The sequence below is a fragment of the Engystomops pustulosus genome, chromosome 3 (genome assembly GCF_040894005.1).
Source record: "Engystomops pustulosus chromosome 3, aEngPut4.maternal, whole genome shotgun sequence".
Lineage (NCBI taxonomy): Eukaryota > Metazoa > Chordata > Amphibia > Anura > Leptodactylidae > Engystomops > Engystomops pustulosus.
In genome coordinates, this window is record NC_092413.1 from 55818582 (window position 1) to 55832232 (window position 13651).

At 38.1% G+C, this 13651-nt stretch overlaps 1 protein-coding gene across 4 annotated transcripts in view; it reads right to left on the reverse strand.

Moving 5' to 3' along the window:
• Nucleotides 1–13651, reverse strand: part of LTBP1 (latent transforming growth factor beta binding protein 1) — a 257405-nt gene that overhangs the window by 91536 nt on the left and 152218 nt on the right. For 2 of the 4 annotated variants that reach the window (XM_072140841.1, XM_072140838.1), the window contains exons 6-7: nucleotides 5535–5582; nucleotides 2481–2705 (exon numbers count right to left, since the gene is read on the reverse strand). In XM_072140841.1, coding sequence (XP_071996942.1) covers nucleotides 2481–2705; nucleotides 5535–5582 — 273 coding nt within the window. The remainder of the gene's footprint in view (nucleotides 1–2480; nucleotides 2706–5534; nucleotides 5583–13651) is intronic. The other 2 variants (XM_072140839.1, XM_072140840.1) reach the window with 1 other exon arrangement.

Sequence of the window (13651 nt, forward strand, 5' to 3'; positions counted from 1 at the left end):
GATGGACATGGTCAGCAACAATACTCAGGTAGGCTGTGGCGTTGCAACGATGCTCAATTGGTACCAAGGGGCCCAAAGAGTGCCAAGAAAATATTCCCCACACCATGACACCACCAGCCTGAACCGTTGATGGATCCATGCTTTCATGTTGTTGCCGCCAAATTCTGACCCTACCATCCGAATGTCGCAGCAAAAATCGAGACTCATCAGACCAGGCAATGTTTTTCCAATCTTCTACTGTCCAATTTCGATGAGCTTGTGCAAATTGTAGCCTCAGTTTCCTGTTCTTAGCTGAAAGGAGTGGCACCCGGTGTGGTCTTCTGCTGCTGTAGCTCATCTGCCTCAATGTTCGACGTACTGTGCGTTCAGAGATGCTCTTCTGCCTACCTTGGTTGTAACGGGTGGCGATTTGAGTCACTGTTGCCTTTCTATCAGCTCGAACCAGTCTGCCCATTCTCCTCTGACCTCTGGCATCAACAAGGCATTTCCGCCCACAGAACTGCCGCTTACTGGATGTTTTTTCTTTTTCGGACCATTCTCTGTAAACCCTAGAGATGGTTGTGCGTGAAAATCCCAGTAGATCAGCAGTTTCTGAAATACTCAGACCAGCCCTTCTGGCACCAACAACCATGCCACGTTCAAAGGCACTCAAATCACCTTTCTTCCCCATACTGATGCTCAGTTTGAACTGCAGGAGATTGTCTTGACCATGTCTACATGCCTAAATGCACCGAGTTGCCGCCATGTGATTGGCTGATTAGAAATTAAGTGTTAACGAGCAGTTGGACAGGTGTACCTAATAAAGTGGCCGGTGAGTGTATATTAGTGTGTTTAAACTTACATGGCTTATTGACAAAATCCTCTGTTTAGTCCCAGGGGTTGGGCTTTAATTTGCATACATTTCAAAAAAACACAAAGGTGGGGGCTGAGATCTTAGGAGTGAGCAGCACAGACAAATCATGTGTTGTTTTTGAAATGTATCTAAACCAAAGCCAACTCCACAAACTAAACAGATTATTTTGTCAGGAATCCAGGTAGAAAGCAGCAAGACATGTTTGCAATGCAGGTGTGATGGGCTTCTGCAACCTGTCTTTAGTGAAAAAGAGGTCCCTGGTGAAAGGTTCCTTTTAAGGGTAAGTTCACTGTTTATGTTTTGTGTATTTTTATACTATGGCCTTATAGTAGTGAACAGGATTTTAGGAGGACCTTTATGCTACATCTGGTTAGAATAGTAGCATATTTATATATATTTATATATAATTTTTATTACAGTATTATCCTGTTGACTTCAAAGAGAGAGGAAAACCGTGGCAAACATGCCTAGGCATGAAAAAATTCCTAATATTATAAGAAAGCCTTCATAAAGCTACAGTCTTCGTATGTAAAGAGATTGTCCCAGAAAGTCATGCCATGTCAATATGACCCTGAATGTGTAAAAGAGGTGCCATTTTCAGAATCTGACATTTTGATGGGCTGGAGAAATCCATATATTAAGAGCTGTAGAGGAATTAAAGAGCAAATTTTTTTTTTTTAAAGAAATTTTTTCTTAAAAAAAAAAAATCTACAGATTTTGAAACTTTGCTTATTATATTGATTGCTTAACTGCAGCAGTTTCTTTGCATTCCTCCTCAGTTTAGCCTGTCACTGCAACAGCTGTGTCTCCTGGCTGTACTGATCTTGTGATTCCATAGAGTTATTTAGAAATGCTTCTCACTGGAATGAGGAGAGGAAGGACATGTGACAGTGCTCTCTGTGTATGTGAACACTGAAATTGTGCGGTAAAATTTCTTCCCCGTTTCCCTATCAGTCCCTTTATCCCAATCTGTGAGTCAGCATACAGCCTCTCCTGCTCTCTGGACACTTTCTGCATAAAAGGCAGATGAAAACCATTAGTGCTCTAACAGCAGGGCCTAAAAACTTCATGTAACTGCTTCACTGCAGTTTTCTACTTACACCAAATTACAATAATTAAATTACATTCTCCTCTGTCTGATGAAATACTAGCCACTGTATGAATCCTGTATGTACAACATGCAGTATCCAGTGGATTTACATCTAGGAATCTGGCTAGTTTTACTGCTAAATTACTTAATGAGAGACCACAAGGCATCATGGGAACAGTGAAAAATCATGTCAGTCTCCGCACACTTTACTGCTTCTGAGGTAGATTTATGACAAGCAGCTTCAGAACAGAAAATGCCATACCTCTTCAAGGAAAAGGGCGAGCAGCACAATATGGGCATTGTTCTGTTTATTTTTAAAGGGTTAATAACAAATGCCAATTTGGCAAAATTCATTATGACATTGGAGTTATGCTTTAAATATAGTTGTCAGCAACTTTGATAAACTAAATCAGCTTTCTAGGGAGGAGAGGTTGGAGATCCCCATGAGACTACCCTTTTTAATAATCATACTAAGAAGCAAGGTGTCTTCCATCAGACATTCATTTTACCCTTTCAATGCACAGAAACCTCCCTTACCTTTAATGCCTTGTTGTCCTGTTACAGTGAGTGGTAAAGTATGGGTAGAATGGATTACATGAGATCCTGATGTTTTTATTGCGTTTTGCTGGTGCACATACTGCTTCTGTCCATTTCCGTTCTGCACTGGTATATGGCAGAGCTTGCCGGTAAAATTAGGCGGACAATGACATTTGTCTCTTGCTGCACATTGGCCTCCATTCATGCAAGGCAGGTGACAAATCACTAAAAAATAAAAGAAACCCTCCTTTTAAACACAGGATACATCTGGTAGCTCACCATATTTCTAAACACCTGAATTAGTGAGGTAAAAACCAATGAAGTAAAAAAAATGACTTCTATAAATATTACTTTTGGTGCTGTTCAAATGTCTTCTTACCATTGACCCAACAGAAGATCCTAAAAAACATATGCGGTTACATTGAGCCATACACAGTGTCACATCTGCATACATAGAATTAAATTGTATAGACAACTTGTTTTCATGTTAACAGATGCATGATTCATATTTTAAGACACACTTAAAGGGGGTGTCTACTTTCAGCAAATAAATGATGTTGTTTGTGCAATGAAAAGTTATCCAATTTTCCACTATACATCCTGTTTTGTAAATCTCTGCTTGTTGTAATTCTATAGGAATTTTTTACTTTCTGTGGATAAAAACCGGTCCATGGCCATGTGATGTCACACGTGCAAAGCTCGATACAACATACAGCTATGATTGCTGTGCTCTGAAAGTGGACAACCCCTTGAAGATTAATTATATAAATCTAGAAACATTATGGTATTAGTTAAAGATAAGTTCTATGTTATATTGTATTTGTTCCAATGTAATCAGAGCAAAGGAAAATGAAAATTCTATGAAAATTCAATGGCCAGTGTTCATTTCTCCCTGCAATGCCTTTTATACAGATGTGACCAACCTTAACTCAGTTCCAGTTTGGCAAAGGACTGAAATTTTTCAAGAAGCCAAATCAATAGTATAGTGCAACATGCTAGCAAAACAAGGTTGCAATTTACAACTAATTTTGGGACATACAGTTCCAAGTAGCATGTAAGCTTGTGGTGCAATATCACAGGATTATGTAGTCGTAAACAGCTTGTGTCACACATATTTGGATATTAAGGGCACATCTGTACATTCATCATTGGTAGCACGCTCATGACAGATATGCTGTTGCTTTTGATATTCTGTGACTAGAATAATTCTTTCCAAGACATTATGGAACTAGCTAAATAAGAGATCATGGAAAAAATAAGCTATAAATACAAGTCTTCACTATACTAGATAAGAGAACACTAAATCCTTCTGACAGTTTCCTTTAGGTAAATGCTAATAATACTAATGGTAAGTCAAGTTAAGGAGTTCTTATTGGCAGCTAATGTTGCAGAAAAGAAATCCACAGTATTGGCTCAGTATTATTGCGCATTACAGTTTTGGTTCCTAACTGCCCCGATACACACAAGAACTGTAGAGCTGTAGTAATGAAAACCGGCAACTCTCAGCTCCACAGTACGAGGGAAAACAATGCAAAAAAGCAACAAAGCTTTTTTTAGGTGATTATATTGTTTATGGATCGTGAAAATATTGGGGTCTCACATACAATAACTAGTGCAGCACAAAATGTACTATGACTGGAGTGTAAGATATACAGGGCCGCATCTGCCATGAGGCAAGATGAAAATCTTGCTTCAGGTAGCAGATAACAGCTCCTGGAGGGAAGCGGCACTACAGTGTGCAGGCTAACAAACTCAGACAAATTTACGCTCTCCGTCCTCTTCCAGAGTTTAAATAAGTGCTGAACTGGGTCTCGAGAAGTGCTGCTCCCCAGAGCATTAATGCCTCAATATTTCCAGCACTGGGTGGAGGGCCAAGGGAGGAGGGGGATGGGGTTGGGGGCATCAATTCCATTTTTTCCTCAGGCAGCAAAAAGGCTAGAATCGGCCCTGAAGATATAGATACGTAAATGGGGTCAACTTTACGTAAAACCAGCAAATACAAGGATTATGTTAATATTGCTACTTTTATATTTTTATACACTATCTGTTATACAGACGTACAACAAGAACATAATACAAATCATGAGGCAACAGTATTACAGATCTATAATACTTAAAGGGTCTAAACCACTACAGTTTAAAACAGGAAGTCCGACACAGTCATTACTGCTCAATTTATTTAACATGGTCCAAAGAGAGATTCTGCTACCTCTGGTAGTCCATAATAAATGATTGGAGTGGCTATGTACATATGAGACTTGTCTCACTCACAGGAGGGAGATGGTAGTTCTGGAAAAAGTTGATAAATGGATGCAATACTGATGACACAGCAAGGATCCTATACAATCTCACATTAAAGTGGAAATCAATGGGAATTTTAAAGAACTAAACATTTTAAAGACAAATGTGAGGATGAAGCTACAAATACATCTGACATCATCCACAGAGCCCAGTGGATATAGTGAGTGATAACCAATATAGCTCGAAGGATAGCAGTGTTGAGCAGCCAACTGAACAACCTTAAACAGCTGAAGTAGCAAAGCATCCAAAATCTTAGGACAAATCCACAGCATCAGCCATAAGTGGTCATATAGTTAGGTACAAGTGTGACCTCAGATCAACACCCTTCAGGAGAGGAGGGTCGGGAGAGCAGGTAGCCTAATGAGCCAGATATTACTCATATATTTCGTTTTTGAGTGCATTGACTAAAATCATAGGTTTTAGAAACACACATGCTCCTTAGAACCCAATGAAACTGACCCGCACATGTTGCCTGGACCTTTTCCTTGTAAACAATGTTTAAGTGAAAAAGCTTATGTGCCTTTGGATTAAAAATACAGATTTTACAGTCATTCTGTACAGAGCGCACTTCCAATAAGCAGCTTTGTCTTAGAAAACGATGGAAAAGCTATTTTTGAATTTATGTAAGAAACAAAACAGTAAAGTCAGAGACATGCATAAAAACATATTATTGTTTTAGCAAATGTTACACCGGAGGCTAAAGAACAGAGAGGAAACACAACAGAATTAAAGGAAAAAGAACCAGCAAAATACCTGGAGAGCAAAGGACAGCTCTGACAAGAGGGGGTTTGGAATTTGAACCTGCAGAGAGGGGTACGTCCAAGCAGAGATAAAACATTTAGTAAGTATGCATAAGGTTGACTCTGTCAAAAGTTACCTGGTTTAAAAGCTCACATGTAGGTAGAGGGCATGCAAGGGAAACTCAAGTACAGTAACTCTGGTTGCTTTCCTTCAGATATCTATAGGAACTGGATGCAAACTACAGAATATACAACTTGCTACAAAAAAAAAAAAAAACCTTTAACAAGGATTTTTTAAACTGGCAATTTAAAATGCTAATATTGAAAGGGGTTGCCCCCAAATATGACACATATCCCATATAAACAGGATTCCTCTGGATCCAACCATTACGGTAAAAATATTGAGGTACCCAAGTGCCTTATGTGACTGGCACGGTGGTGGGAAAAAAAAAAAAAAAATCAGTGTTACACCCTCAAGGGGCACTCAGTTTACTTTTTTCCTACTCTCCTGGGGTACATAAAATACTAAGCTTTAAGTATATTAAATTAAGCACAGTTGGTCATTGTACATTCCAATAATAGGTTGTTGATAAGGATGACACTGATGTAGTGAAGGACCTATGGAGATAAACTATACAAAACATATAAAACATAATTACTTGTCATATCATTTGTGGCATTACAGTGTGCAGGCCTTGTATACAGTAAGTATTCCCACAAGGTATAATGGGCCCGAAATACTGTATGCCAAATGCATTTTGTTACAATATATTACACAAACCTTTCTTTCTAACCATATAAAAAAAAAACTTCATAAAAGGACCAAAAGGGGTTGTTCCTGAGGATGGTTGCTTTCAGCTGGTCAGATGTTGGACTTAACTGATTTTAGGATGGGTCATCAGAAAAGTCTAGGAAACTCTTTTTTTTAAGGCATACACTGAAAGTACATAATAAAGTTCCCCTCTGAATCAAGTAAAAGAAATAAAATGAATGGTTTGGAATAGTCTAGTCCTTGTCCTGACTTGACCTTGAGAAGCCATGGCAAGCCTGTAAATGGGCAGACTCAACAGTCATCAAGTCTACTTCCCGTTATTAAGCAAAAGAAGTTTGGGCCAGAACTTCTCAAAATGAATGTCAATGCTCAATCCGTAGTTACAGGATGTTTTTAGTTGTAGTTCTTGCTAATAAAGGTGGCACTGCCCGGTAGGTTTAAGGGGCAGTTACTTTTACATATGGAAGTTAAAACTATTGGATAATGTTTCTCTCTATAAATAAAACATAATTGAAATTTCTGATGTCATTTTGCCCTTATGTTACATTTTATTACAAACAATTAAGCAAGAATATGCAGATATAACAGAAATGGGGATAAGTTTTCACGAGACTGTGTGATTAAAAATTGTGATTTAGATAAGTGAAATCTTACACTTGTCATAGTCTGAAACTCTGCCTTCAGCCGCAACCACACCATTTTCTAATGTTTGTTCTTCAAAGTCACTAACTCATAACGTCTTTTGAAACATTGACTGAATGAACTCGAGGAATGTCATACTCATTCACCCACAAGACTCCAGTCATCTCTCAAGCGTATCAATTATTAGTCATATGTGACAAAAGAGAGAGTGAATGATTGGAAGTCTTGTACATAGGAATGATACCCTTACGTCATCAAAGCATATACTCAGCGTCTGAAGTTAATCTCTGAACACATATGCTTGCTAATAATGAATGCTGTATCCTCTTATTCCAAACAACGTGTGCAGGGAAGCATGACTGATACATCTTGTATTATTAGAGCCTAAAGGGTCAAGGCTGCCATGGAAATCTATAAATTCTGACGTTAGTACAGCTTCTATTCATTTCCCACTCAGCCTGAATGAGTATACTGGAAAGTATGAGAAAGCCATCCAATATGGTAAAGTGAAATAGGAAAATAAAACAAACACAATACAAATAAGAATAGTACATGGCTGTTATACACAGACATATACGTTTACTGGACAAGCTTTCTCAAATTTTTTCATGGTCAAATAATTCATTAGTATCTGGCAGAGGTGAAGGAAAAGAAAGAAATTAAAAATGTATGAAAGGGAGAATTTATTTAAAAGTATCCCTCCTGTAAAACAAAAAGGTACTATTATACAAAAAGGCTCAACTAAACTTGGAAATTTAATGCAACATGTACAATGTTGGCTGCTTAAAGAGGACCTTTTCGAAGGTTTAACTTATAGCTGCTAAGCTCCAATGTAAAATCCATGACAGAATCCTAACTATATATTATCAAAAAATCCAGTCAATTTGCATTGGGAAGAGTCACATTGGGTCTGGGTGTGACTGACCCTGCTACAGCTCCTCAAGTTATAATCCTGCCTTTTACCCTTTTACCACCTCCAACTGTAAGCATCCCTCAAGATATGCTCATTAGGTTCTATTCTATCAGGTGGGACCACCCAACCTAGCAGTGGTTAGCCTTACTGGCATATTAGGCACAAAAGCAAACAGATTTGATTACTGAAAGGTGGGGATTGCAGAACAAAAAATTGCATGAGAATCAGTGAAGTGACACCTAAAGATGGATGGTGAAGGTAGTGAAAAGTCCTCTTAAAGTCTACAAGAAACCAAATACTGTAACTCCTAGACCAAAGCCTAAAGAACAAATGGTAAAGCAAAATTGGAAAATACTATTTTGCTGAAAGAGTAGTAGATGATTGGTTCAAAAATCATCATTTGGTGAACCTAAAGTGGTATTGATTACCTGTGCATTACACCTAGCATCCCCACCAATTAGCTGTAAGAAGAGACTGTAGAGTTGCTGCAACCTCTTTAGTGTACCAACAACAGTAGTGGCTATGTTTGGTATTGTATATCAGCATTATTTACTTAAATCTACCACCAGGATGAAGCACTGTAAACCAAGCACATTGAAATGCTGGTGTGTTCCCCCTCTGGCAGGCTTTGCACCTCATTTAGTTTCTTATGCCCTGGTTTTTACAAACCTCCTTAGGTGTTAATGGAGCTTGGAGCCCATCAGGCTAATTTGCATAAACTTGAAATCTTTTTTTTTTTCATAAAAACAACGGCATAAGAAGCTAAAAGAAAAGTGGATCCTGCCAGAGGGGGCATACATCAGTATGTCAGGGGACTTGGTTTACAATCCTTGATCCTGGTGTTAGATGTCCTTTAAATGTGACAAATATGACATCAGCTATACTGATATTGATGACTTGTCCTTACCATGCTTGGGATGAATACATTTCTAATTAAAAAAAAAAAAGCTAAATTACGTGGGGCAGACTAGATGGACAATGTGATCATTTTCAAATATTTTATCATCTTTGTTTAATTTTTATTTTAAATTGTGTGATGCCCCCCATGAGAGAGAACAGAGGACACCACTGCCCCGTCAAACTGAAACGGGGCCCTCTTCATGTTGATTCTTCACTCTTCTCTATGAGGCCGATGAGACTGAATCTTATTGCATGTTACTCCTGAATATGCAGTGGCTCTTTGATTTACTGCTGTGTGGACTCTTTGTAAGGTATTTTAAGTAGTACCAGTAAAAGTTACATTTTAATTCAAATGCCTAATTCTTCCAAAGAGCAGTTTTATTTTAGAAATAAATAAAAAAACTGGGCTACAAATTAAAACGCCATAACTTGTTCTCCTAGGGGTTGCAGGAAGAAAGTAGAAAGGTATACATAAGAAGCTAACGCTCTTATCCTCCAAGCTCCATTTCCATTAATAAGAAACCAGGAGGAGCTGCTACTATGCCAAACAAAGTTATCAAGAAAATCATAAATTCTGATAACATAAACACAGTTTTGTCCTTCTACAAATCACTAGTCCGACCACACACAGAGTATTGTGTACAATTTTGGACATTATGTATAAGAAGGGCATAACTGAACTGAAGTGGGTGCCAAAGTAACAAGGGGATTACAGGCAGTCCCCGGGTTACATACAAGATAGGGACTGTAGGTTTGTTCTTAAGTTGAATTTGTATGTAAGTCGAAACTGTATATTTTATCATTGTAGTTCCCGACAATTTTTTTTTTGCCCCAGTGACAATTGGAGTTTCAAATTTTTTTGCTGTAATAGGACCAAGAATTATCAATAAAGCTTCATTGCAGACAATTTTAAGCTGATTATTGCAATCTGGGACTATTTTAAAGCATCCAGAGAGCTTCACCAGAGGTCACAGTGGGCAGAGGGGTCCGTCTGTAACTATGGGTTGTCTGTAAGTCGGGTGTCCTTAAGTAGGGGACCGCCTGTAGTGGTATTTAGAAACTGGTGCAATATAAGGTATTATGGGCACTATGTCAAACATGGGGTTATTAACCCGTTAATGACAAGGCCTGAAAAGGCTTTAATGACCAGGGCATTTTTAATGATTTTCATACTGAGCAGTTAGAACTCATAATCATAAAACACCTTTAAAATTTTTGCTATGTTTTTTTTCATGACACATAGGGCTAGTTTAACCTTAAAAGTTTAAGGACTTTTGCTTTCATTTTTAGCTTTATTTGGGATTAGATTTACAAAAAGTATAGTATATATATTTAAAATTTTCAAATTACCTCAACGAAGGAGGAATACTTTGAATGAAATGACGCCCCGTGGGGGCTGATGTCTGACCAGATCTGTACCCCTGCAGACCCAGCAATCACGTGACCGCCGGTTGCAGCGCTGGCTCCTGCATTCACTGCATAGCTCTGTTGTAGGTCCTGCTCCCACAATTAGCATGGGTGCAGGAGAAACTTCAGCAATCGCAAAAGAAGTTGCTGCAGACTTCAGACCTGCACCAGGTGACGTCTTTTGTCAGTGGGTGGTTTGAAAGAAAAAAAAAACAGGATCAAACAGCAAAATCAGAGTTAAGGAGCAAAGCTTCTTCTGTAGTCAGAAGAATAACACACCTTTGCAGGATCAGGAGAACCTCAAAGCTCAGGAACCTCCAAGTCAGGGGAAATGCCTTTTATCTTCAGAGGCGGCAGAGATTGGCAGATTACAATTTAGGAAAAAGCACACATATATAAATTCTAGGAGGTGTATATACAACCTAGGACCCAGGAGCCTTCAGCCAGCAGTATTCAATGATGAGTGGTCAGGACAATGCAATGAAAAGGAAGATGAAACAGAGGTATCGGCAGCAACCAAGGCTGCAGGGACAGTTAACAGGGCAGTGGGCATGGAATAATAACAGATCCCTGGCAAACAGGTCTACAGGAAAAGCTTAAAAATGCTGTTTATATGAGTAGGGTGATTTGGGAGTTTTATACAAAACTCTTTCTTTTTAAATTGAGAAAAATTCAAGGCTTCCATGACACCACATTTAGTTTGTCAATGTGGAATTCTAGGATTCCACTTCACCAACGTAGTACCTAACTACAGGCATATAAACCGTTTGGTTTTCAACGTTTTCCCTGGCACTGTGTTCATGCCATAAATTAATCAACAAAGTTCATTGGATGGCAGACATCTGAAACTGAGACCAAGACAGCTCTGTGGGATCCAGCCAAAACATTCAACTTAAACAAGAACTTCAGAATGAAGCACCTTGCACGGCAGTTATCAGACTGCCGACATTGAGATTTTTTTTTATGTGTATTGAGATGTTAACATTAGAGTAAAAAAAAAATGGACCTGGACCAATCTAATCCTATAAATAACCAACTAGTGAAAAGCATGATACTACAGACTGATTCATAATGAAAGGCATACCCATGACAAAGGTTCACTTGCTATAAACATTGGATGTATGTTTTAGATCATGCTTCAAGTCAACCTTTACTTTATGAGTCTGGGCTTTGAACCAGCAAAATGAAAGTTTAAAGACGCATACATTTCAAGAAATGAACTATAACATACTGGTAAATTAAGACAAACAAAACAAATACTGCGGTAAAACATTGCATAAGTAAAAGAAACCAGCAACGTTGTGTTCAGCTCCACTTCATTTGTGTTCCAAGAATGAGGTTGATATGCATCATAAGTTAAACAGTATCAATTGTTTTTGGTTTTTACAAAAGAAGTACTTTTAATAAAAAATGTGTAAAATTTAATATAAGAACTTGCCTTTATAATGCTGATAAGTGTTATGCATTAAATTTACAGGGAGTACATGGGGTCTTTACCTATCTCTCCATAATCCACTTGACCAAATAGATTACGGTACTTAAACTTTTAAGGCAGCTATGACTCATCCTTAATGGGGTTGTCCAGGTTTGAATTATTTTAAATATATGGCTGGGGGGACTTGAAAAATAATAAAATACATATACTTACCTCTCTCACCCCACTCCTGTGTAGCTACGGATCTGGCCGTTACTGCCGAGTATCTGCTTGTTTATAGAGACCCGGAAGTTCTGTCCCTGTACATTATCAGAGTTGCCACACAAATGTCAAGTTCTACCTCTAAACATATACATTCATCGAATCACATAATATTATAATAACAGCAACAAATGACAAATTACCATGTGTCATTATTGATTTAACCCCTTAATGGCCGCTGTATCTGGTGGCATGTTCAACTAATGAATGACATTGGAGCCCTTTTTAGGGCTAATCCTTAAGTGTCCTGTAACTTTATAAATCTACTCCACCCCCTAGCAGCCTCTTTGGATCCTCCTACTATGGGGGACATATAATCCCCCATATGTACAAAGTACAAAAAACCGAAACATTTTATAGCCTGTAAAATGTGACAATACAGATCTGCTCTGAATGGCGCCCCTTCCGTTCTATGCCCGGCCATGTGCCTATACAGCAGTTACCAACACATATGGGGCACACTCATACTCAGAAGAAATTGGTTATCAAACTTTATGGAGTTTTTTGTTTATTTAATACTTTGTGACGGTTTAATTTTTAATGTATTTAGACAATTTAATGTATTGTCTAAAAAAAATTACAGTTTGTAAATTACACATTTTTACACATTGAAGGGTGCAGTTTCTAAAATGGTATAATTTATGAGGTTTTACTGCTATTTAGGCCTCTCAAAGTCACTTAAAACTGAGTAGGTGAATCTAAATAAGAGTTTTCGCGATTTTCATTGCACCCACAATTCTGAACCTCCTAACAATCTAAAAAAGAGAGAGGATGCATAAAAAGTCATGCCAATATAAAGCTGACATTTGGGAAATGTTAGTTATAAAGTTACTTGGGGGCTATAACTATCTGCCTGAAAAGCAGAAAATTTTGTACTTTGAAAATGAATAATTTTTAGAAATTTTTGCCAAATTTCCATATTTTTTTATAACTAAACACAAAAGATATCACTAAAATGTTTCTATTACTTTGAAGTACAGTGTGCGATGAGAAAATCTCGAAATTCCCTGCATAAGGACAAAATAAAAATAATTGTGACACCTGTCAGATTCTAAAAATCTGTCTGTTCATTAAGCTGAAAATAAGCATAAAATTGCCTCCATTGTATAGCTGAAAACTTCAGGACTTACTCTTTGCCAACCTACTGAATACAGTAGCATGATCTGGCAGCATGTACAGTTCAGTGTAAAGGTTGTCAGAAAGGAAATAAGACTTATGATGCTCAGATATCTTTTTCCAAATAAGGACTGAAAAGCTACAAGTGAATGTTGTTCCAAGACAAGCATATCTTCAACTATCAGAATAGTTCTAGAAGTCGTTTCCTGAAATGAAGGGGCTAACTGAAATGAACTGAGTCTAAGTTCTCATCATGATGACTGAAAGACAGTGGTGTTCCCTGACTTGATTGGTGGGAATCCCTGTGTTTAGACTACACTACCAATAATTATATTCCTCCCCAACCTGATTATATTATTCATATATGCCAGAACTCTGTCTGCACTTTCCTTAGTCCTGTTTTTAGCAGGTGTACATTTCTGCAGATGAGTTCTCCTATCTTGGGACCACATTTGGATGTGATATTCTGCAGGAGGCTGTTTGAGTGACAGGTCAGCAGCCTCTCTGAGCAGGGTATGTGTCACTCAGGCCAATAGTAGCGCTGGTGGGATGCGCCAAACAACTTTTGTGGGGCATTCGGCATCTCCATGTATACTTACTTGTTTCAATACCCTGTCCCTGTAATAGTCTTTAATCTCTCTCTCTCTCTGATTCTGTGCAATATTCTGCTATTACTCTGAAGTT